Source organism: Adelges cooleyi, unplaced genomic scaffold (genome assembly GCF_023614345.1).
Source record: "Adelges cooleyi isolate 19-005CV unplaced genomic scaffold, UGA_ACOO_1.1 ACOO_flye_CR_arks_rails_tigmint_CR_PRNA_21, whole genome shotgun sequence".
NCBI lineage: Eukaryota > Metazoa > Arthropoda > Insecta > Hemiptera > Adelgidae > Adelges > Adelges cooleyi.
In genome coordinates, this window is record NW_026095871.1 from 7,376,894 (window position 1) to 7,402,006 (window position 25,113).

The following is a 25,113-nucleotide window of genomic DNA, read 5'->3' on the forward strand; positions in this document are numbered from 1 at the left end:
TAACTGTTATCAGGGACCGGGGCCTTGTAGAAGAGACGATTTTCTTGCTTTCGGTTTACTTTCTTTTGTCCGTCAAAGCTTTGTGTAAACGTTAACCCTGGTTATTACCGACTCTGTTGCAAGTTCCAAAACACTCGGAGACAGCGGCGACGGTAATCGAATTTGGACGGTATCCAAAAGATTAAAGACTGGATATCTCGATGACGGTGGCCATACGTGGGCGAAGAAAGTATGACTTTTTATATTTTATTTTCGTTTCGGTAGTTATTTGTGGAATAGCCAACCGAAAGAGGGATCAACGACGTTTCGTATAATATTATTATATTGTGTATATTATATAATTATTCTGCAACGGTAAAATTTGTTTTTATTTTTATTTTTCACCACTGGCAATAATAAATTACATTTTTAAATAGTCTAAATTTACACATACATAATACATACGAATTATACTATAATTAAAATATTATATAAATTATTCCTTTTTTTAAAATTTTATTTAACAAACACTTGGAAAAAAATGATTGGAGGGGACAAACCCGTATTATAAAGACGTCTATTGAACGACAATTGTTTCACCAACGCGTACACAATGCAAACAAACTAAAGCGAGATTGTGAGTTCCTTTACAATATCATTCTAATAATATGTCTGTACTCGAAAATCATACCAACCAATATGTAATATATGAATACATATATCATGTTATATTTTAAAATACTAGAACTAGAACATATATTTGTTTTGAAATCAACTAAATAATAATTTACATTTTGTGCAACTTACATCAATATTTATACTATTAAATATACATATTTTTATTTGCTTTGACTAGCACAGTCTTAGGACTGCGTTTCTTAACCGTTTTATACGTAACATTGTTAAAAATTTTAGTTTCCTTTAAATACAAACACGACTCGGGTCAGTCTTGATGCCAAAAAAGAACAGTAAGGGGATGAGTACGTGAAATTTCAATTATAATTTTTTTTAAAGTAAAACGAAAGGCGAACAAGAAAATAAAAAAGGCCAAAACGTGTAAATTTTGCCTTGATAAAAAAAAATATGTAAGGGTTTGTCCGAGACTCGGACACACTAAAACTATTGGCGTTTTCAAAGTAACGTTATAACACAATAATTATTAATATATACAAGTTTAGTATATAAATGCACACGTAAGCCGCCAAAGTCGCTCGGCTTAAGTCGTCGGTAGTATCCGTAGGTGACATGTATCAACATTTCATAATAAAATTATATTTTCAATATGTTATTTGTATAAACATATTCGTATATGTTTTACACGGACAAAAATCTCCCATCAATCGAATGAATTCAGCTTATGATTCTCTTTCTTTTTTCACTTTGAATTCTTCGCCCAGTATGGTAGCTATCTCGCCTTGCATGAAAGCCCAAGGCACGTTGGAATTGGCCAGAGGACATTTCTCGCCGCTCGGACAATACACCTGCAAGACGAAAAACAACGTTAGACTTACATACAAGTTAAGTAAATAGCGCATTTGTTGTTGTGTGCAAAAAAATACCTCAGAGCCGGCCCCTTGTCTTTTGATACTGTCCCGGGAACACGGGAAACAGAATTTGTGGTGAGGCACCGATGGGCATTGCACAAAGTGTGTGTCCTCCAGTCGTTCTTGGCACAGAGTACACTTGAGCGTGGCGACGTTGGCCGAGGCGGCTCCCGAAGCGTTGGTCAGAGGCACGGACGGAGGTACGAGCGGTAACGTGGGGGCTCCCGTTTCCAACGGTGTGCCCGGAGCGCCGTCCGCACCGCCGGCGGGCGCAGAAGCGTTCAACGCACCGCCGTTGGTACCGTTGACGGTGGCACCGGGTCCTCCTGGTCCTCCGCCTCCGGCTCCAGCGGCTCCCGTGCCGTTCACTTCGCTCGAAGTCACAGTGGTGGAACTCACGTGCCGGCTGCCCGACGATCTGCGGCCGCTGTTGGTGCTGCCTGAAAAAGTATACTCCTTTTAGTGCAATGTCATAGTGCAACACTCGAGTCCGGCACGGTTACTCGGATCAAGCGGATATAAGCTTTTCAAGCGAACGCAAGAAATCAACACGGGTTACACGTACACGGGGACACTAACTGTATTTATAAAAAACGGGCACGGATGATTATAAAATACTATTTTATAAACAGTAAACGAGTTTATACACGGACAACATATGAAAAACAGTAAAATTATATAGAAAAAAATATATATTAATATGGTGTGTAATGACAATACACGATTTTCTTTTGTTCAGCAAACGATCCGTAATGTAGTAACGTTCGATCAATGTATTGTAATAGGCGTTTTGGATATTTAATCGACGGACACCCAAAGAAAATAGGGTTGAACGCACTAGTAAAGAAAGATTTGTTGACATATTAAGTGCATTATACAAAATAATTATATCGACAACTCGGACGGTCGATAAGCGTCCGTTGTATTTTCCAATGATTAGAACTCGATAATACTCTTGAACTATGCACGCGATTAACAACAATATTATCGAAAATTTATTGATTTTTGTATAATAGTAATAAAAAATAGTACGTTATCTTTGAACGAATGCGGTCACATGGACAGGACGATAACGACCGGCTTAGAGTACACGTACAACAGTTTTATCTGACCCGGTCCGCCTTTAGCGTGGCTCACTTGAATTTTGTCACAACACAATACAAATAAATATAACACTTAATACAATAAGAATTAACTAAGAAAAAAGTACGGCCAATAATATGATATCAAGTGTGTCTATAGTTTGCGTCTACTTTAGGGCGGGTTAGGCGACAAAAACTGAAAACAGCAGCAGCAAGCGATCGCCGTACGGTCATGGCCTTCCGAGTACGCGAAGGTCAAACCCGTAGACGACGAAGGTGCGTGTAAAGGCGGAGGATATGTGATACATACCGGTCGAGTTGGGCGAATGTTGCGATCCTCGGGACGCGGATCTGGGCCCGCCGGGCGGTTGTGCGTTGGGGCCCGTAGAGCCGGGAGGGCTGCCCCGGGCGCTTTGCGGCGACCCGGGCGGCAGGTTATCGGTGACGCTCATCAGCGCCGCCATCGGGTTGGGCCCGTTCTGTTGATTCTGTGCGCCCTGCTGGCCACCGCCACCGCCGCCGACCGTCTGCATGGATGACGGCGGCCCGTCGGTCGGCGAACCGGTAGTGCGGCTGACGGGCAACGGCGATGCGGTGGCCGGTCCGCCGCCGTTGGTCATGCCCTGTTGTGCCGCCGCCGCGGTTACCGCGTATCCACCTAACGCACACAAGGGACAATGATTACACAACAAGACAAGGGTGCAAGCGTACGACAAAAAGCCACGGAAATGCCTACTACAAGACTACCAAAGGGTATCTATCTATCGACTACTAGAGGGATGCTACCACTATTATTATTACTATTACTATTACTACTAACTAACGGTACTATACACGACAACGCGAGTCGCGGGATAAGGCAGGGAATTTCCCGTGCTCACGGGTTTGTTATTGTTTTTAAATGGGTCATTGACGGCCATTAACTCCCCCCGCCCACCTTCCTAACGAGGGATGATAACACACGTGTATTATTGTTGTATGCGATACGCAAATAACATACGCCGCGGTGCACCCATCGACGGAAACGGCCACCACCGCACGGGATCAATCGTTAGATCCGTCCGAAGCGCGCATGCGCACCGCATTGTTGTGGGTACACGTGACGTCACACGGCTTCCGCCGGAGGAGACGACGTTGCCAAATGTACGGAGCGTTCCCAAAAGCGTACGCGACCCGACGGTACACGCAATGATATTGACGGTGAACAAAATCGAAATGCGTTATGCTCGGCGCGTCACACGGTCTGTCGCGATAGCCGCGAGAAGATCGTCTTAAACGCGGACAAGAACGATTCGCGATAGGTTCAAGGAAATGGCGGCGAATTAAACCAGGTCGGGAAACCGGATCCCATGACGTCACAAAACGTTTGCCGGCTTCCCGTTTGGTAGTTGTAAGCCGTTCCGTTTTTGTGTACGCGATCGTCGTGTGTTATATGGATAATAATATGAAATAATTTTGCCAAGTCCCCTCCCCCCCTTCGGTAATGTACACCGACACTACTCAATCGGGTTGCCCCGGCGGCAAAATATAAATTCACTACGTCACGGTGTCTGTCTATACAATAAAATTCTATAAGCGATGAAAACAAAAACGACAACGGAATTTTCAAAAGAACTTTCAATTATTCTTATTATTGTTAATACGAAGCCTGCGCGAGGTGTTACTCAGCGTATAGTATGCTACCGTTACTTATGATAATAATAATAATAATTTATAGTAGACAACAAAGATAATATTGAAAAGGCATCGTCCGACCGACGTGCTCGACACTCACCGGCTGTCTTAAACGAGGCCGCGTCGAAAGACGTCGTCCTGATAGGGTGTTTCTGTTCGGTTTTGAAAGTCCTCTCGACAAACGGTACGGCCAGACTGACGGCCGGCAGAGAATCGCCCCTCTGCAAAGGCGGCCGCTGTTGCGGCGGTTCTTCCATCATGCGCTTGTTGCTCTCCGCGTGATGGTCGTCGTCGTCGCCTTGCGAGCTCAGGCCCCGCTTCAGCCCCTGGCCCGATTGCGTCCGACCGGACATGTGATGGGCGGCCATGTGCTGCTGTTGGGTCTGCTGCAGGCGTACCGACGTCCGAGACATGGCCACCTCGTGGTCGTTGCCGTGAGCGCCCGGCCGGCCCGGGTAGTCCATGAGCGTGGACCGCGAGTGGTGTAGCGTGGCGTAGTGCGTGGCCGCGGCCGACGGAGGCGGCGGCTGCGGCTGCTGGGACTGCCGGGCGGCGAGCTGATGGGCTTGCGGCGGTATGCCGACCACTTCGAGTCCGCCGTTCTCGTGCCGGTGCGCGTTCTTCGGGTGATGAGCGTTACCGGCGGACGACGCTCCACCGGCGGGTCTGGTGGCCGTTTCCTGGAACCCGTGGGCCCGTTTCATCTGCCGGGCGGTCTCGATGACCAGTTCGATGCGGTCAGCTCCCTCGTAGTTGACGCAGCCGCGGCACACGGGCTCCGTAAAGTCGTGCAGCATCGCCCACGGCATGCGGGGCAAATCGCACAGGTAACAATGTTGCCGCTTACCCAGCATGTTTTGCATTTTAGCCACGCTCGCACCGTGTTTACGAATGATTGTGGTTTTACAACGAACGTCCGGACGATAAAAATAACACGAAAACGTTCCGGCGGAGTTTATCGGAGTCCGTGAAGATCGCTCGGGTTAAATCCATAAATGGAATAAAAACCGAAAACGACCAACGCGTTGATAACGAAAAAATTAAATAATTTACGTAAAACGCGAACCTTTCACAGAAAACGTACGCGGGCGACCGACGAACACGTTCACAGCGCGCACATACACACACACTCAGTCACCGGCTTACACACCCAAAGCGTTGAACGGCCGCAATCGTAGTGACGTTTCACACGGTCGTGTGTCGACGGCGGCGATCGGAGCGGGGCGCCCGGGAAACGGCCGGTGTGCGTGTACCGTGCGGGTGCGTGCGGGCGCCGGTGTACGGGAGCGCAGCGCTGCCAACCCTCGAGGCCACCAATCGAGAACCTTCTGAAGCCCGGCCTCGCGTGACGTATGCCCCCTCCGCCTCCGCCGGCCGTCGTACGTGATTATCGGCCGCGACGGCGGTCCCCGCCTCCGCCACCACCACCGCGCCACGACCACAGCCGTACTCGTAGTCGTTGTATATTATTTTTATCATTGATCCGAGAACGATTGCTCACACTCCGCCGCGTCTACGACCGACCACCCGTCGGACCGGGTCAAACAATGCCAGAAGTGACGGGATGGGACGAGACGACGACGACCGTGAGACCGGAGCCGAGCGGTGGCGGTGGTGCTACGTCACGAGATAAAAACCAACAATGACACTACCTATATAATATTATTATGTGTATAAATATATATATATATATATACACTATACTATATTATTACTATATATATATATATATATATATATATGCATTTATAATACGGTTCCGGCCGCGTGGGTACGACGAGGCAACGGTTAAAAACCGGGAGAAAAATAAAAAGAAAGAATGAAAAATACACGTCAGACGTAGTATGATATTATTATCTCTCCGAGTAGTATACACAACCGACATAATATCAATTATGTTCGGTCAGTCGGATGCGCGGGGGCGGCCACCGCGTTTGTACCGTTGTGGTGGAAAATCGATGACGTATTTCGCCGCCGATGTACCGTTCGGTTTTAATGATTTTTTTAAATTTTTAAAGCGCTTGTGCACCCCCGCATATTTTTGCGCCCCTCTTTAACTGTCCACGAGGCCTCGGCAATAATAATATCCCGTTGACGTTGGAGTGACGGGCAAATATTGTGATAGGAAATAACCGGCAAACGGAATGCGGCAATCACTCGAACACAGAGGACCACGTTAACATTTTATTTTGTCGACGAATATACCAGTCGTGGGAACCAACCCGGCTAAAATAATACTAAAATACTTGTACCTTTCGCACGCACATAATAATAATATGTCAGTGTGTGCACCGAAAATATAATTTTAACATAATATCTTGTTTTCCTTGCCGGCACTAACCGACTACCGTTTTTCGACACAATCTCTGTTACCGGTACGCGCCATCACAAGTTGTAAATAAGAAATAATTTTTTTTTTGCTAATTGTTTTGTCAGTTTAATTCGATTACTTAAAATATATTCGTTTCGTTGGTAAATGTATCGTGATGATAGCTATTGATCATAATATCAACGGTATCTCGCGTGAAACATGAACTGTTGGTAAACAAAAAAGTTACTCAAACGTCCAATACACGAAAATATAAATAACTGGCACTTGACCACCGTTATAATTATAATAATTGTCCAGCGATTACAGATAAATTGAAATTGATTATCGTAAACCTATCATTAATGTACAATGTACGATTTTCGTTATCGCGATTCGTGCGAAAACAACAACAATTGGCGACCATCATGAATAACCGGTTGTCACCACCACTATCCCCGTCTCTCTAAGTTTCTTTTTAATACTATATACGTGTCTGTCACACACTGTCAAGACGGAAAAGTTAAATTTTTTTTCCCGGTCCCACGAGAGAGTTCCCAGCTCACCTACTTGTGAAAATGCCAGCCCCACCCGCGTGTACGATGATTGGATAGTAATAGTAAATGGAATAAATGAAAAAAAACCGTTCTTGTCGTCGGTGTGTTTATGAATAACAGGGGATGTTGAACAATGTCAAGGTCGCGGTTGTTTTTTTTCCCTTCGCGACCGCCTGTAGTCTACTATAATATGAACACATATACATATATATATATATATATATATATATATATATATATATATATATATATATTATACTACTATATAGTGTATAGATAACACAATAATATTGAACCCTCCTCACGGTCCGTGAGACAATCTCGGATGTGTACAACAGTATTTTTTTCGAGGATTTTACGTTTGTGCGATACACCTCTGGCACGTACACCTGCTGCCGTCCAAACCGGTTTGCCGGTGGTAAACACGTACACGTTTTTTTTTTTTTTACAACTATTCTCGGTCATTCTTTCGCGGCAAACCCGTCTTTTGTACAACCCGACGACGGCTGGCGGGGGCAGAAAAAATACATACCATCGACACAACACTCCTCCGCACCGAGTGTAGAAAGTCGAACGGACCGGTTGTTGCGCCAAACAACACACTTTGTGAACGTCACACGAACCTTTAAAAAAAAAACCTATCGACGACCCACGTGTATGATATTGTTATAACTGCAGCGTTCGCGCGTTTAAACAATAATAATAATTACCATCGTTATACCAAACAATAATAATTGTTAGGGCAACACCCGCCGCATTTCCGACACACGTTGGTCGTTACTCAATGTGTATACACACACACACTATGTTATTACAACGGCTATTGATGAAAAAGAATATTTTAATTTTTTTATTTTGGAAATCCAATCGAATTGGCCGCGGTCGGCGGACTGCATTAACGCCGTCGACGTTGACCCGGGCAATGCATTATTATAATTATAAATACAGCCCCTGCGTGTAGCGAGCGCATAATATTAGTTTACTAATTATTATAGCGGTAAAAAACATTGTTGTTGTTGTTGTACAAGCGATGACGACGCGTGGCGTAAAACAAAAACGGTTGTGCTGAAACCGTGAAAAATCTTTTAGCCCTGGTCCGACCGGTCGCCGCGAAACACATGGAAATAATTATTGTTATTAAAAAAAAAAAAACGTTTCCAGTCTAACTAAACGCGTGTAAATATAATTTACCCATTACTATTATTACGGCAGAACTAATAATATTAATACCCACACACGCTCACATTTTTTTAAATCTATATTTATTTTTATGCCTCACCTATGACAGCCGCTAGGTAAGAGTTCGTCGACCCGGACCGGCATGGCGAAGCGAGGGGGGCGGCGGCGGCCAGGAGAAGCAGCACGCACAAGGAGTCGTGGTGCGGTCGCCGTTGCCGTGTGACGTCACGTTCTACATTCACACGATAGTTGGAAAGAAAGTTCTTTGGTTACGTTATTACCGGCGTTGTTGTAGGTCAAACGGTGGTGGCCGTTCGCCGTCGACGCAACGGACGTGCGGACGGTGGTGCCTGGTGGTGGTGGTGTGAAAGCGAACCCGTTAGTGTCCTCCTCTTTCGTCGTATATAATAATAATAATAATAATATATTAGTACACACACGCTTGTGTGTGTGTGTGTGTGTTATTACACGTTTGGCTCGACGTCAACGAAATGTAATAAACAAACTGTTGAAAAAGATAGAAAAAACAAAAATAATAGCCGTGTCCAACTCGAAATCCCAACACATACATGGTACAATACTAAATTTTCAGTTTTATCCACCGTTATTGATAATGCACACCTATTTTTCCAAGAGCCAAGCCACCGTGATTACAAAAAAACCGTCCACCTCGAGGAATTATTTCCAAAATTGCACCCTGTTCACTGTATGACAGTCCGAATTAGTCTAAATTGTATCGGTTTTCTCTTGTTTGAGATTAAAATTATATGGAATTTATCAGTTTTTCAACTCCACTCTTCATAAATCATGAATAAGTAATAACGACAAAAGGTAGGTTTACACACATAATATATAGGTAAAAACTATTACACCAGAGCTTGTACAAGGAGATCATGTAGAAGTCGAGAAAACGGATAACTTCTCTTTGCAAGTTATATAATTTTGAGTTGTCTTTTCGCTTAGACACCAAACAATTATTTGTCTTGCTGACCGATTTGTTCAATGTGAGCTAATGAAATTGGCACCCTTAGGGCACAATTACACGGATAATAAACTACTGCAGGCAAGAGAAGTTAAGTGCCTTTTACTCGATTCATTTAGTTTGCTTGCCAACATATTATAATATAGTAGGCAATTTCATTTATCAACTATATACACAGTTGCTTACAATAACATAAATATTGGTAAAAACAGCTGAGTGAACTACAAAAACTCTATCTATCTAACAACGACCATATTCGAGCCACGCTGTATAGACACCACACTATTCATCCTATTAGCTAATGGACTGCGTTTAATAAAATATTTAATCAAAGCAGTTCGTTGAACTTTAACCCAAAAAAGTGGATAAAAAAAAAAGGTAAATTCTATTTCGGTTCCGCGGGTTTAGCGTTACCCGGCACACGTATAGGATTTTTTAATATTCTCTACTTTGATTATTTTTTAAGTAAGTCCCCTTTTTAGTTATAGTTTTCTTCCACGATACCGCTTTTATGTTGTCACATTACCTGCGGATTATAGATTGGACAGGAAGGAACCTATTACTTAAAAAATAACGATGGTAGTACCCCTAATCTATTATTCAGTTTGGTGGGCATCTCAAGAAAAAGTTGATAATGGAGATTGCTCATGGTCCAACGAGTATGGCCCCACCCACCCAGCAATAGGTACTTTTATTAGGCCAGATGATAATAATAATAGTATGAAAAATGTCTAAGATGTCGATTCCACACTGATTGAATTTAAACAATTTGGTATACACATCATTTGCCGAGGCGAGTTTAACGGGTGTTCACTATTATCAGTTTGTCGCATACGAATCAGCTGAATCGTTTGGGTGTGTACCTATATTGTTATCAGAGTGACGTGATTAATATTAAATAAATAACACCTGATATCGTGTAGTCTTCGATAATTTTTTAAGCACGTTATTATAATGAACTATTCAGTTAATGCAACCGTAGAAGGTAAGAATATGGCTTAAACGACAATAAGTATACAATTAATTAGTAAATCTATAGTTATTAATAACGCGTAGAAGCTTATATTGGGCGATTCAAGAGTGGCTGTACAGTGATATCAGTTAATATGTGTACTACACTAACTCGAATTAAAGATTGGTTCTGAACACCATTTAAGTACATATTGTCTATTTTCAACAATTTGATATCCTATATTTTAAAGGTTATTGAAGAGCTCTTTATTAAATCATAGTATAAATCAGAATGTATTTTTCATTATATGTATACAGTTTTAATTCTGCTAATGCGCCATACATGATTATAAAAAATGAATAGGTCCTTGTAATTTGGTAATGGAATATACATACAAAGAAAATTTCAAAAAGATCTGAGCGTTTTCCAGTACGGGAACAAACTTTCAGAACATAGTTATACAGTTATAATATAATATTTGTATGTCGTTTTACAAAGTTTTATTCAGTATACACAAGTTTTTCCTTACTTTAAAATCAACTGTCGTCTTCGGAGAAGTAAGGAGGAGTAGTGTCTGAAGACACAAGTGGGAAGAACTAAAGAAAACTTAAAGAGATGGGAAACGGGCAGACGATGCAAACTGCGAATGCGAAGAGAAACAAACATCAAGCAAGTTCGTTTGTCTGTATACCTCGTAGATGTGAAACGAAAGAACAATCAGCCCTTCAGCCCGGCACGCGTAACTCGCCTTTTAATAAGAATATGCATGCGTCACAATGCGCGTTTTTACTATGCGCATTCTATTGGTTTAATTATTTATATTAATATATACATGCAAGATAACATGATATTTTCCACTTTGGACACGTTGCTCATAAATTAAAAAGTAAAAAAAAAATAAAATAATAATAATACCGTGTTTTCTAATCTGTTCACGCATAATCTCACCTACACATATCGGTCACGTGAAAACTTCTATTTTCGATACCGAAATCACTTACTTACAATTATTATTACAGTCGCGTTCAAACGGTGTTTTTGAAACAAAAATAACTTCTCGATTGCGCCACCTAATATTATTAAAAATGTGCATTTTAGTATAGTATTTACGTGTAGACCATCGGCATGCATATTTTATGAATGCGCTTTATAATAATAACTCATACACGGTATATAAATACATACACACATACCTATCTAAACGCATCGGCTTAACAGTGAATCATCGAAAAACAACTGTATCTATTTTCAATATGTTTTGTCATGCTCAAAACGCAATACGCACCTTTGTCATACGTTTACACACACACACACATGTATAAAAAAAAAACAAATTGCCACTAATCTGCCGGTCGTTATACTTTTGACCCTAGGTTTAATTTGATATGAATTTGTATTAATACTACTACTATCGTTCAGACATGCGTCAATTGCTCTTTCCGTTCGTTTAATAACCAAAAAAAAAGAAAAAACATTTTATGCGACTAAAGTAAAGAAGTTTCCCGTGGGTCATTTTGTTCTTAGCTGGGCATTTTAAATTTTTAACGGAACGCAACCATAGGTGATGTACTTTGTATTCTAAATGAGTTTTAGTATACTCTGCACTTTTAACTTACAGCTCTTGTATTAAACATCTATTATTCACGTTTCTGGATGTTTATATTTTACACACATAACGTGGTTTTAATAATATTTATGTATTTAAAAAGAAATCTCACTATGATTACTTATCGCGTCACCATTATTATTATCACAATAATATGGTCATAGAGTAATGCTTATCTACTACTTAATCGGATGCACGTATTATAATATAATAATGATATCGCTGATTTTTTTTAATAACACACAAAAGTCATTGTTGAAAATGACAGAACACGCATCTGCCAAGAGTAGTTATTAATGTATAGGAAGCTAGTGAAAAACATCTCTTGAATGCATGTTAACATACTTCAATAATAGGTTGGCTAATCTGTGTACGGTTCTATTATCGAAATGAATGCTAAATAAACAAGTTTAAAGTCGGTGTTATTAAAAGACATTGATCGTGTAGGTCAACAATATTTGAATGGATATTCGTAATGTGAAAAATGATAATGTTATTTTGAATTGCGTTTACTTAATGTGCGACGTACATGCATGTATCTTTTTTTTTATTATTCGACATCTAATAGTGGCGTGATCCGTCTAGTTCGTACACTAAGATACGCGCACAACAAGATATTAAAGCTGTTTGAAAATTTAATTTCGTTTGAAATAAACAAAACAAATTTTATAATGTATTCAATTGCCGACGTGAAATTAACCGCAAAATCGTATATTATTATTATGTAAAACACAACTATAATGACACAATGCTGTTATTATCAGTTAAACATAGGTAAATTTTATAGGTTTAACAGATTAAAACAATATTTTTGATAATCGTATTTTGTGTTTCACTCGAGGTTCGAAAAACATGATAATCTTAATGAGTAAATGTTTCTATTTTTAACTATCAATTATATCAGCGTTTTTATTCGAATTCTTCAAACCCAAGAGATTAAACTCTAAGGTTACTTTAAAATAGGTAAAACTAGGATTGATATTGTAAAAAAAATAAAACTATTTCAGTTCACAATTTATTTGTACTTCGTAATTTTAATTGACCCTCATTAGTTTCAAATGAAACTAGTTTCCGCCCAAGAAAACAATTATCATTACTTATCGGAAACGTCTAATTTTAATATTAAGCACCTAAAGAGATAATTTCTTTTACGTTATGGGCAAATGGTATATCACAGACGGCTTTTTCATTAATTTTAAAATGATTTAATTTATCAGTTTAATATTATCATATAGTATAGATAGATTGCAAAGGTTACAAAAAAAAACATTTCTTTTTCTTTTTAATACAAAAACACGTTTTATTTTGTTATCACTAGTATTAAAGTCAAACAAATAAAATCACAATTGTTTATGGTAAAACAAACATGATATTTATCGAAATTATTAATTATTATAAGACAAAATTATGTTTACAACCTTTACTACTGTTATTTAAAAGAAAACAACTAAAGTAGTTAGGTATAGATTATAATTATCAGGAATATAGGTATATATCTATGTTGTTTTATTGGTTGTATATTATATTTATAGTATTATATTATAGACGGATAGCGTTAATGACTACATTTTAAAGAAATCACTAGTCGCCAAAATGTTTTACTCCACAGACAATAGCATTATCGAGAATCTGAGTATTATTTCTCATATGTAGCATATTATTATGTTTATGTACGTATAATATTTAGAGCACATTGGTATGAATCATAAGTACATTGTTTTGTTTTTATTTATGCTAACACCGTATCATTATGTTTTCTTAAAAAACATACCTCGAAAAAATATTTATAAGCCAATAGTCATCCATCTCATAACTCATTTACACGCACAACTTTATCGAAAAAAACACAAATACTAGACACTAGCTAATGTGTATTGTGTACAAATTTCTATATTTCAAATATACCATGACTACTACATTAAGTATATATTGTACACAGAGTGCGTTAAACATTTTTTTTTAACTATACTATACTATTAATAGGTTACGTCTGAACAGTTATTCTGTCCATTGCACCGATACAGTTTAATAGGCAATTATTAACCTCGTAATAGTTTTTATTCGTATTCATCATAACATTAGTAGAAGTCTGTGCTAGTTTTTTCGTTTTAGTGATAAATTATATTTCATAAATCTTCCAGAGGAATAATATGAAACACTTCACATATTATGATAATATTATTATCTGTCAAACTGTTCATGTTGTAAAATTTGTACAAGTTGCATGACATATGATATGGACAAGGACCGTCCGTTATATTATAATTGGACCATAACAAAAGCCAACATGCGTTATCGCTGAACAGCAACAATTATGCGAACTCCTAATCAAAAAAAAAAAAAAGATAGGACGTGAACCTTTAATTCACCTTACGCCCGCACGTTGTTGAATGTCATCCGAGTTATCATCGTAGAAAAAAAAAGTAAAATTAATCCCTATACACATGTACAATGTACACATATGCATAATATACTATATTTATAGTTCGAGATAAAGCGAGTGAATAAACCTAGATAAACTACAATATTATGATGTAAGGGGTCGATCATATGGTAGCCTCGTGATCTATAATCATGTCGTTTTCTCAATAATAATAACTTCTACTGATACGGAGATGTTTTTATTCCACACACACACACACACACACATATCATTATCAGCGTTTTTACTATTATCTATGAACATTATTATTAGTATTTATCTATGAACGTAATATAGGGCCAACGATTAGATCGCCCGACTTTGGAGTAAACATGCGTAGAAATATATTATATTATTAAAATTTATAATAATAATATTGTATTGTTTTTAATATTGGTCGACAAATGTGTCTAAAATTATCAACCGAAACGAACTTCAGAGGGGTACAAGGTAAATATTAATAGTAGAAAATTTATCACAAAAGTACGTTTAATGTGTAGAAATTCGTGCAAATGCGGCGATTTTCAACACAGGTATAGTTGTTTAAGATTAATTGTGATATTTTGATAGGGGTGGGGTGGGTATTTAATATTATAAAGTATTCAAAATAATACTTATGCACGTCGTTGAGCAACCTCGCGCGACCGCCACTGAACGCTGATAACGATAAGAGAAGAGGCGCGCTTTATCTGTGCGATAAGCGCAAACGGCACTGCCGTGTTTACACTGAAGGTAGTTTTTTTTTTTTGTTTAAGTGTAATGTTCCGTCGATAAGACGCGTTTGTTCACATGGATCCGTGACTACGGTAAAGGTTGTTGAAAACAAAATTACACAGCTCGCATTCCGTCGACATTTAGTAACAGTAACCACGACCAAAACAACAACTGTGTAGTGGTCCTGTCAACAAATTGAAGACATTGACCTTTTCGAACTACTTCTTCGTCCATTAGTATCAATTTTCGGGTCCTTTCCCGTCCGGTAGTTATACACGATGTTGCCGGCAACCGTCACGGATCCAAGTCCCCCGCAATTGATTGGTACTAATTTATTGAGTACAACAACTGAACACCACCGAAAACGGCGTTAAAACGTTTCACCGAAAAACGCAAATCCTATTTGGGGAAATCAATATTCAAGTTGGATTCTCAATCGTAATTTTGTTTAAGACGATTTCCGGTGAAATATTGTCAGTTTCGGTATTTATCTTTATTAGAGAAATAAAATTCCGTTCGGGCAAAAGCTTATAAAGTTCCAAGTCCAGAGACCGGTGTTCAATGTAATGATAAACAATCCAAGTGCGGCATAATAAAGACGTAGATCCTAGGTCTATATTGGAAAGAAAAAAACAACGGGTGTGTATCATAAATAATAATATATTAATCGTGAACATTGAACTGAAAACGAATAGATATTGTACATTATTTTTAATAGCGCAAGATAGTACCTAATTATGAAAATATGTCGATAATTATTTCATTATCAAACATGTTTTCAATCTCGACTTTACCGAGTCAAAAAGTCATCCGGTAAGTGTTTAATTTCCCGGCTGTCTTGTGATATAATAATATTATACAGGAATGAACTTGGACAAAAGTGATACGGTACAGTATTATGAAGTATTGATATACTTATATAACGGTACGATAAATTCGTTATCTAATGGTCAATAATATTGATAAACAGACGACTTTTTTCCAATATAATAATAAATAATAATTATCGACCAGACTAACCGGATCGAATATTATTTCAAATTTATTATACAAATTTCGTTTGGTACGCGCGCGCACACACATAATATTATGAGGTATTATTACTACGCCAGCCGAACAATACTACACAACCTTAATGTTTACCGTTATAATAATAAAAAAACATTTTGTAAAAGCAACGTTTTCCCTTTCTTTTTATCGGACCAACTAATTGCGATAACCTTGAACTAGATATAATTGATCCACGTCGCCTGAACAATTAATGTTCTGATATAGATATATTTAAGTTCGATAACTCCCCGCGGTGATTCATCGTCCGACCGGGAGAACGTTGAGTTGGTTTTAATTTGTACGATTATTATTATTACAATAAAGAGATTGTCATACGAATACACTATTACTATTTACTGTTGTTAATGTCACCCAGGAGAAAAGAGCTCAACGGCCAAGGGTACAACGAACCCGTTTGCCGCGCTTCAAGTCCACCTACATTAAAGTTGTATGCACTAAAAGTGTGCGCATTCAAACCGCGTTCGCTACCGTCATAATAATATAATGTTATACTAAATATGGTCATAATATACCATGTATTTTTATCGTTATACACACAGCGAAGCGGTATATATGGAAAGCCCACTCGGATTTCTGCTCTCCCGGATGGACCTGGTTTTTTTTCCCGGGCTCGTTATTATTCATCAGTTGTCTCACGTGTACGATAAATTATTATAGTATTTTATACATACAACAAACATAATAATAATAATAATATAATATATTATATAAATCGTTATTTTTACAGTGGTCGTGCCGCGTTTTTCCACGGGCGCCGACAATCTAGGGCGCCGGGTTCAACAAACGGTTATACCGGCGTGCATGGCAAGCATGGTATACTTACTACACACAAGTATATGCATGCATTATGGATGGATATATTATACTTGTGTGTGTATGTGTTTATTATATGATGATAATCATAATTATTATTATATATGGAATATTTTTTTTTTCTCTCCCGGAAACCGGTTATTTGTTGCCACAGCTTTCGCGCCTGCCGGGCGTTACACGGGCGTAATAGCGCGCTCGTTCACCGGTTTGCATTCGTGTGTATTTTTAATACGGCGTGTGTGTGTGCACAGTTGTCATACCTTGAAAAATGAATCATACACGCACTATAATATACCGTTGAAATAATTTCGATGCACGCGACAAATTCTCCCGCGCAAATCGTGCACAGTCTATTTTTTTTTATTATTATTATTCATTTTTTTTTTTTTGAGAATATTTTTAAGAAAGACGACAATGCGTTTTGGTTTTTTTCTACACAAACGATTTTTTTATAGCGTACATCTGCGCCTTGGGTCTTAAAGGATCAATGTCGATTTTGGGCGAAAACGAGTTAAGTGAAAAATGACACTTGCAGGGCAAATAATTTGAAAGTTATGTACCTAAATTAGGTTAAATCTTATGGCGGCGATTAAAAACTTAAAGAAAATCGTTTGCCAATAGTGAGATTTGGTCTTATGACACCCAAGGTACATAATTTATTATATCTACATAATATACTATGTTATGCACAGAATATAAACCGAAAGTTGCAGTTGCCACTGACTGTAATATTAGTATATTGTGCATTACTATTTTATTAGCTGATGTCGGATAGTGTAATATTGAAAATTGTAAAGCAAAAAAAGTCTTTTAATCAGAATTTGGCAATCAAATTTTTTAGTATTTTAAAAATTAGGAACTGTGTAAAAAAAAGTGGATCGTTTTTTATATTTTAGCACTTAATAAGTGTTCTCAAATTTGAACATGACATTTTTTCAACAAGTGTTTAATGATTTATTAACGTTTAGTCTACGTATTAAAAAAAAATATCTGCACTGCAGATATTTTTGCATTTTTCATTTTCTATATTACTGTTTACTTTTCGTCCAAAATTGAAATTTCAGCCTTTAAGTATCTTTGTGATTAAAAAAAATGTACCAGAAGTTTTAATATAAAACCTATCCTCTTGTAAGCAACGCTAAATAATTTAAAACATTAAAAATAATATTGTTTAAGAAAAGTTTCTAGTTGTTAAAACTTGGAAGGAAATGTTTTACTTTTGCCGTTATTTATCTAAACAATATGTATATATATTTTTTGCACCTTCCAGAATAATAAATCCTTGATTCGATTATCTGGTTTAACAGAGCAGTAACACTCAATAATGGCCAAGTTTAACCTGTAATAGATGCGCGACTTTGTTCCAGGAACGCCATGGTTTAGGTTAAACAATATTACCGTTAGAATGCTTATAGGGGCATTTTATGTGTTTTCATTATAAATAAAAATATTATGAAATTTTATACTTTGTACAAGGATAACATCCAATTATATGTAATAGCAATATAAATAACATTAGTGCCGTTTGATTATTATTATTTTTTTTACAGGTCATAAGAATCACACGTGTGTCGACTGCTGATTATTGGACGCAGACTTCATGGCATCACGTAGGTGTCTCCGTGAAGTTTTTTGTTCACTTTGAATTCAGAACACGTGTCCCAAAATGCTGAGTCCACGGAAACAATAAAAAAAACTAGAGATACACAGAGGCACTATAGGAATTTTCTAAATTTTTGTCGATACCACTATATAATATTTTTGGTGTATGCATGGGTATGCCACGAGTATACCAAAATAGGCTAAACAAATTAGTGAAGAATATTACAATAGAAACGTTTTAATTATTTGTAAAATATAATATAATGAATATACTAACAGTAGTATTTAAAACCAGGAAACGACTGGAAATTAGAAACGAAACAATTTTGAATTCTAAAATTTATATACATAAACTAATCTACTAGAGAAGTTGAATTTTATCTAGGTATATAAACGGCCGGGTTCGTATTTACTATATTTTAAAGCACCAACTAATTTTAACTTAAAGGCAGTTTAAAAATAATTAAATTACATAGGTACACCTGTAGTTAATGCACTTAACTACACAAATTATAACTTGATAATTTATACTTTACTCAGCACAACGAAACGTGATTTGTTTAAACGATTGCAAAACCAGACATCATATTTTTTAACAATTATCTTTTTCAAAATTGCCATATCTATGAGCGATAATACATAATATTATGATAGTGGTAATCAATTTTGATCGTCGCATTATTTTCTTCTTATTTTATAACGCACGCTGTAATTATACTCCGTTTTCGTCACGATTAGAAAAAATATTTTGGATAACAGGTTTTTATCGTAGGGTCACTGACCTACTCACATAATAATTGGAATTTTACTTTCAAGATTAACGATCATTTCAGAATAACCGGCGCTATGTTTCGGTGAAGGAAAATTTAAAACTATAATAACATTAATTTGAAGAGTGAATTTGTCAAACGTTCCAAGTGCCAAAGTATAAAAAATGAACTTTATAATTTGAATTGTATTTTATTCATTACCGGAAACACTTAACATATTTTTAAGTGTTAAATATGATTCGTTTTTTTTATAAATAACTATTCCTCACTAGACAAACATACAAAATTGTTTCTCGTAACGCGTGAAGTACAAATCAAAGTATAAAGTTCAATTTATATACTTTGGCACTTAGAACGTTTGACAAATTCACTAGATTAATAATACTATTATTAATCAATTGTTTAATGTTAACCTCCCATCGACTAGTCTCAGAAATATTTTTCACAAGTATTATTAAAACCAAATAATATTGTGTGTTTTTTCCATTACAAGAATTCTTAGTGAATTATTTAGGATTCAGTGAAAAGTGTCAGAACCCAGTCGCTGTCGCTGGCTTTTATAAACATCTATGTCTAATTATAAACGTATCCATCGTAGACTCTAATAGACGTCTATGTATATAATATATAATAGGGAGGCGTATACTAATATGAGTTACACAACAACAACAATACTAATAAGAACGGACTACGGTGCAAGACGTGTAATCCAGTGTCGACTGTCGTAGCCGCTGTCGGTGCTCGTGTGAGCCTTATGACGTAACAGCTGGTCGAGCAAGTGCGGGCAGCAGGTCACGTTTTCGCCAGGCCTCCTGCCACAAACACACACATACAGTATAATTGCATAACGTAAATTATTATCGTTACACACACACACACACACTAGCTTAATTTGTAACAGCTGATCAATAAGCGCGTTCGACCGGAAACAGATAAAATTCCTGGTGCGGGATGTCCGTTTCCGGACAGAATGGCAGCTGCAGGCCGGCCAAACAGATAACGTAAACAATAATTTGTGATTCTCAGCAAGTACCATACATAATGATACAATAATATACACACAATCTTTGGCGGTATCGCGTCGCGTGCCACTGCAGTCGATACGTTTTAATTAAAACAGCGGTACATAGTAGCAACCGGCAACGATAATAAATAAGCGTAATTTATTATTTTTATGTAATATATGTATACAAATTTGGTATTTACGAATTGCGCACTGCAAGGTTTGGAGGACGGTTGCAAGCGACCCCCAAGCGAACAGGTGGCGGCGGCGGCGGCTGATGGGCATTTTCGCCGGTCGCCGTTTATTTTTTTGGGTTCTGTTGTTTTTGTTTACCACCTGACTAAGACTCGGGCAGATGCTGGTTTTTTGTTAAGCGACGCACGCCTTTCTTAGAAAACGTCTGTTGGTTAATGGGCTAAAACAAAAAACCATTAGGTCATTCGTACCCGCACTATAAATAACACGTTGTTGTAGTTTAATTTATACTTTCAGTATTTTTAAACACCCTTATAATATGTCTTAAGCACAGCTGGTATTCAGTAAAGCTGCGGTTAAAACTTTTAATATACCGACCTTGTAAGACAATAAAATAGTAAACATATTCGATGTTCGTTGTGCGCAATAATACAAATAAAAAATACAATAATTTCAGTTCACCCCCGGTGTGTTTCTAATTATTTAAATCCGCAGTGACGGAAGTTAAACGCATACAAGGAAGCATATTTAAGTCGAAAATAGCAATTTTCCAGGTGAAAAGCAATTGACTACATTTTACTTGTAGGTCAGTGAAAAAGTGATTTTGGATTTTTGTACTTTTTCATGTAAGCGGGCATTGAAAGCGGATGGGTTTTAAGGAGTTTTATATAGGCAATAATTAAGAAAAAAATGCGTTTTGACCGTGACAATTTATTAAAATAAATTCAACCAAACGGATTGACAAGTCTCCTTGACGTCGGATTAATCTTAGTCCTACGAAATAATATGAAAGTTGCCCTGGTAGAGACTTGGTACTTGGTAGAGGACGGATGTGTTATAATATTGTATTTCCATTGACGTTCAAATATTGTTAATTTCAGTTTCAACGCAAAACACATGCCCGAACGGTCATTAAAATAGGAAAACGTCAAACGAATTGGAAAATAAAATGTCCTCAGCTGACCAAATTGTACTCGGTAGTATAACTTACCTACCTAACGACTATTGTCGGCGAATAATAATCATTTTAATAGTTTTCCAAAAAAACAACAATCCCGAATAATACCTAGTAATAATATCATTGCTACAAACGAAATTGAACGCTAACGATACTGTTGAACAATATAATATAATATTATCATTTTTTTCATGCATTGTACATATTATAGCTAGCTAGCTGATTAGAGCTGACCATCCGGTATACGGTTATCAATTGTTTAAATTTAATGACATAACACAGTTGGCCCAGCATCCGTAAACAAGAGATGGAAATCAAAAAATCTATTGGGGGTTTTTTTCCCCGTTTTTTACAGGATGACATACTTAGGTGACAACACTATAGCGAACAGGATGATAACAATTCAAGTGTGTCTGTTCTATATAAACAATAGTAATCGTGACGCGTTTGTTAGGCACATAGACGTCGTCTATGGTTGAACATAAACGAATTAACTTTTTTTTATTTGTTTTTTATAGAATCTGTTAAATGTTTGTCGATTTCACGTAAGTTGGCAACCTAACAAAATATGTACATATATATTACGGTTAAATGACTCTTAATAATATTGTATTATTTGTCGTTTTTTATAACTTGCCTGTTCCTAAATAGTTTTAAAACATTTTTAAATTGTCACCACAATATTACTATGATCCCATACACAAGTATAGTGATAAAAATGGACAATTAAAAAGTCTATTTTATTTTCCGGTCGTTTTGTTTAGTAGGTACATCCAACTAGCTTGTGTTTGTTCGTTGGTACACAAATTCGGAGTTGATTAAATTTAGAAATTTGCTGTTTCTTAGAGAATTTTTTATACCATAAACTGAAAGTGCAAATTGTGCGGCATTAGGCGGGGACTTGATAGTTGTTTGGATTGCATTGTATAAACGAATATAATAATAATCAAGTATGCGTTTTTCTCACGGTTTGCTGCGGAAAATCCGATTTTATTATAACATTATATTATATTGTAATTACCCGCGAGACACCGACAAAAATTAGGTTGCAAAATTTAGAGGTCACGCGATTACTCTTTTTTGTTACGGCATTGGTAGTTGGCAAACAAATATTATTAAATAATTATATTATGTGCAAAGCCAAAAACGTTTTTGGATTTTCAAACGGCAGACGTATATAGTTTTCTATCCTGATAAATTCCGTCTACCCTGCATCCTGTGTACTCTATATATATATATAAGTAATCGCTGTAAATCTCAGTACTATTTTAGCATATAAGTTTTGGTTTTTGTTTTATACTAGTGCGCGATTTTCAGTCATATAAGTATCTATTGGCCAAGCACCCCGTGCAGCTGTCAAGCCACACAAAAATCAACTGATTGAATGCTAAGCTTTTTATTTTTTGATGAAGTATGAACCTAGAAAATAACCAAATATCCAGTCTTTTGCGTGCGTTCATTATTGCACACACACAATGGTAATCCAAAAGACGGTTCGATGGTATATTATTAATACATAAAGACGTTCTAATATTATAATAATATCGATAACGTCGACGGATGTATGAAACGGTTTTTTTTTGTCCCACTTGGACACATTTTTGTGCGTTTTTTTTTGTATATGTAATCTCAAAACAAACAAAAGTCTACGTCGCAAACGTTAAGGCATTCGCGTTGCGCGCGTGGGCGAACCCATTATTCGTCAAAATATTAATATAATAATATAATATATGACGATATTCGATAATAAAAAATAATAAAAAAACATACACAATGTAATCGTACGAGGCACGTGTATCCGGTGTTTACAATTTTTTATTTTTTTTGTGCGCTACACATTAATATTAAGTACATAATAATATGTACACACACAATATTGTAATTTTGGAATTTTCTCATCAGCAGAAGCCGTCTCCGCCGCGCGTTAACGTACGGACGCGTCAAGGTCACATGTTCGGGCGACCGTACTTTCCTTTGTGTTCGCCGGCTGACCGAACAAAAAAAAATAAAAATAATAAGCATGTAACCGGCAGCGCGACCGCCGAACCCCTTCTCGCCCTCGCCCGCGCGTTAAAAACCGTACACATTGCGAGGCGGCGGCGGCCGCGTTACGTCACATCGACGCTAAAGAATAATAATAATAATAACTCGGGTGTGTGTCGATAACGAAAAAATCGCCTCGCGACGTTCGCCCCTCCCCCGTATGAAGTATTATAATACGTTCGTCTTTTGCTGCGGGGCGCATAATAATTATTACTATCCGAGCCTTTGTCGCGGCGACCGGCTAATTTTGCACACGCATTACACACAGACGTGTCAAGGGTATCGGTTGAACGGCTCCGGTCTCACACGCCCTATGGTTCGTCGGCACGGTCTGGGTACACTCTAAAAGCCGTACCCGGTCGTCTCCGACGGCATGACGTCACCGCGTTTGCGACCATTGCGCGCCGTCCCGCCCGTGACTGCAATGTTGCTGCAACACTCTTGTAATAATTATCATTACATACTATTATTATGGCCACGGCGGCAACCGGAGTTGCGGGACAAAAGCAAAAGAAATCCCTCGCTCATTGGACTGACGCGACGCGGACGAAGACGTGACGTGTACACTGTGGCGGCGGCGGCGGCAAGACCTTGACAACGTCCGTCAATGAACCGGCAGTAGCAGCTCCTCTCTCTCTCTCTCTCTTGCGCGCATACTCACACACACACTGCACACACAAACGTTGTCCTTCAAACGTTCCCGTTCGTCCTCGCCGGGTCCTCCTTCGATTCCACCCCCACCGTTGCCGCAGTACTCTCTCACCGCTCGCACAAGAACGGAATAATTACTACAATAATAATAACGTGTAGGTTACCCGTCGGACGAACATACCGCGGGATGGATGTGTCGACACACGGCGGCCGTTCCGTCCAGCAACGGTGGTGCGGCCGCCTTCCACCGAATGCAATTAATATATATTTTCCAAACGTCCCAAGGTTCAAGGGGGGGGGTAGGGTTTTTAAAGATCTTAAGACTTAAAATGATTGCTACGTTTTTTTTTATTTCAACAAATCTCTAATTAAAAAATAAATGTGATATTTTGAAAAGCGCTAATTTTAATAAGTTTTAACGTTTTTTTAGTGTCCCAAGCTTCCCCCCTCCCCGATATCCGCCAAAACCAATAAATTATGTAGGATTAGAAAATTTAAAATTAGCGGTTTCTTAATTATTGTTATGTTTTAATGGCCGGCAATTGATTACATTTTGATAAATCGTTAAAATTGTTTTTTTTCTGTGCATATCAACATAATAATCTTGGAGGAAATCGATAAAAAGTCCTTTGATATTTTACTAGTTCTAAGACATCGGCTAGCTGTTGGTTTTCATATTTTTTTTAGATTAATTAGAAGTTGTATAGTATGTGTGAAATTCAGATTTCAGTGCACAAAAAGTCGATGATTTACACAATAATTATTTTGACTTTCCGCAACGTGTAATGAAATTTGAAACACTGAATAAATTATTATAAAAATTCTGTGGACTAAAAGTAACCATACGCATCATTAATACACGAGTAAATCGAAATTGAGAAAATGTGTCCATGATTTTGTCGACTGTCGTTACAAAAAAACGACCTTATTACAACGATGAAAAAAATCTTCCTATTTTTTTTTAAGGCTGTGATTTTGCTTTACTAATACTTGACAATGGAGATAATG

At 37.7% G+C, this 25,113-nt stretch overlaps 2 protein-coding genes across 4 annotated transcripts in view; both read right to left on the reverse strand.

The window, feature by feature from the left end:
• Window positions 1–25,113, reverse strand: part of LOC126834066 (homeobox protein 4-like) — a 57,520-nt gene that overhangs the window by 13,457 nt on the left and 18,950 nt on the right. The gene's annotated exons all lie outside the window — the stretch shown is intronic.
• LOC126834067 (interferon regulatory factor 2-binding protein-like A) lies at window positions 494–5,465 on the reverse strand. The gene is made up of 4 exons (XM_050565700.1): window positions 4,380–5,465; window positions 2,916–3,263; window positions 1,539–1,963; window positions 494–1,460 (listed from the first exon to the last, which is right to left on the reverse strand). The coding sequence occupies exons 1-4, from the start codon at window positions 5,140–5,142 to the stop codon at window positions 1,335–1,337; spliced, it is 1,662 nt and encodes a 553-aa protein (XP_050421657.1). The 5' UTR covers window positions 5,143–5,465; the 3' UTR covers window positions 494–1,334.

Excerpts from the sequence above, each read along its gene's own strand:
- LOC126834067 (XM_050565700.1), bottom strand. The coding sequence starts at position 5,142 with ATGCAAAACATGCTGGGTAAGCGGCAACATTGTTACCTGTGCGATTTG. Across the intron at positions 1,964-2,915 it reads ACATTCGCCCAACTCGACCG|GCAGCACCAACAGCGGCCGC; the intron begins GTATGTATCACA and ends ATACTTTTTCAG. Across the intron at positions 1,461-1,538 it reads GACAAGGGGCCGGCTCTGAG|GTGTATTGTCCGAGCGGCGA; the intron begins GTATTTTTTTGC and ends TTCGTCTTGCAG.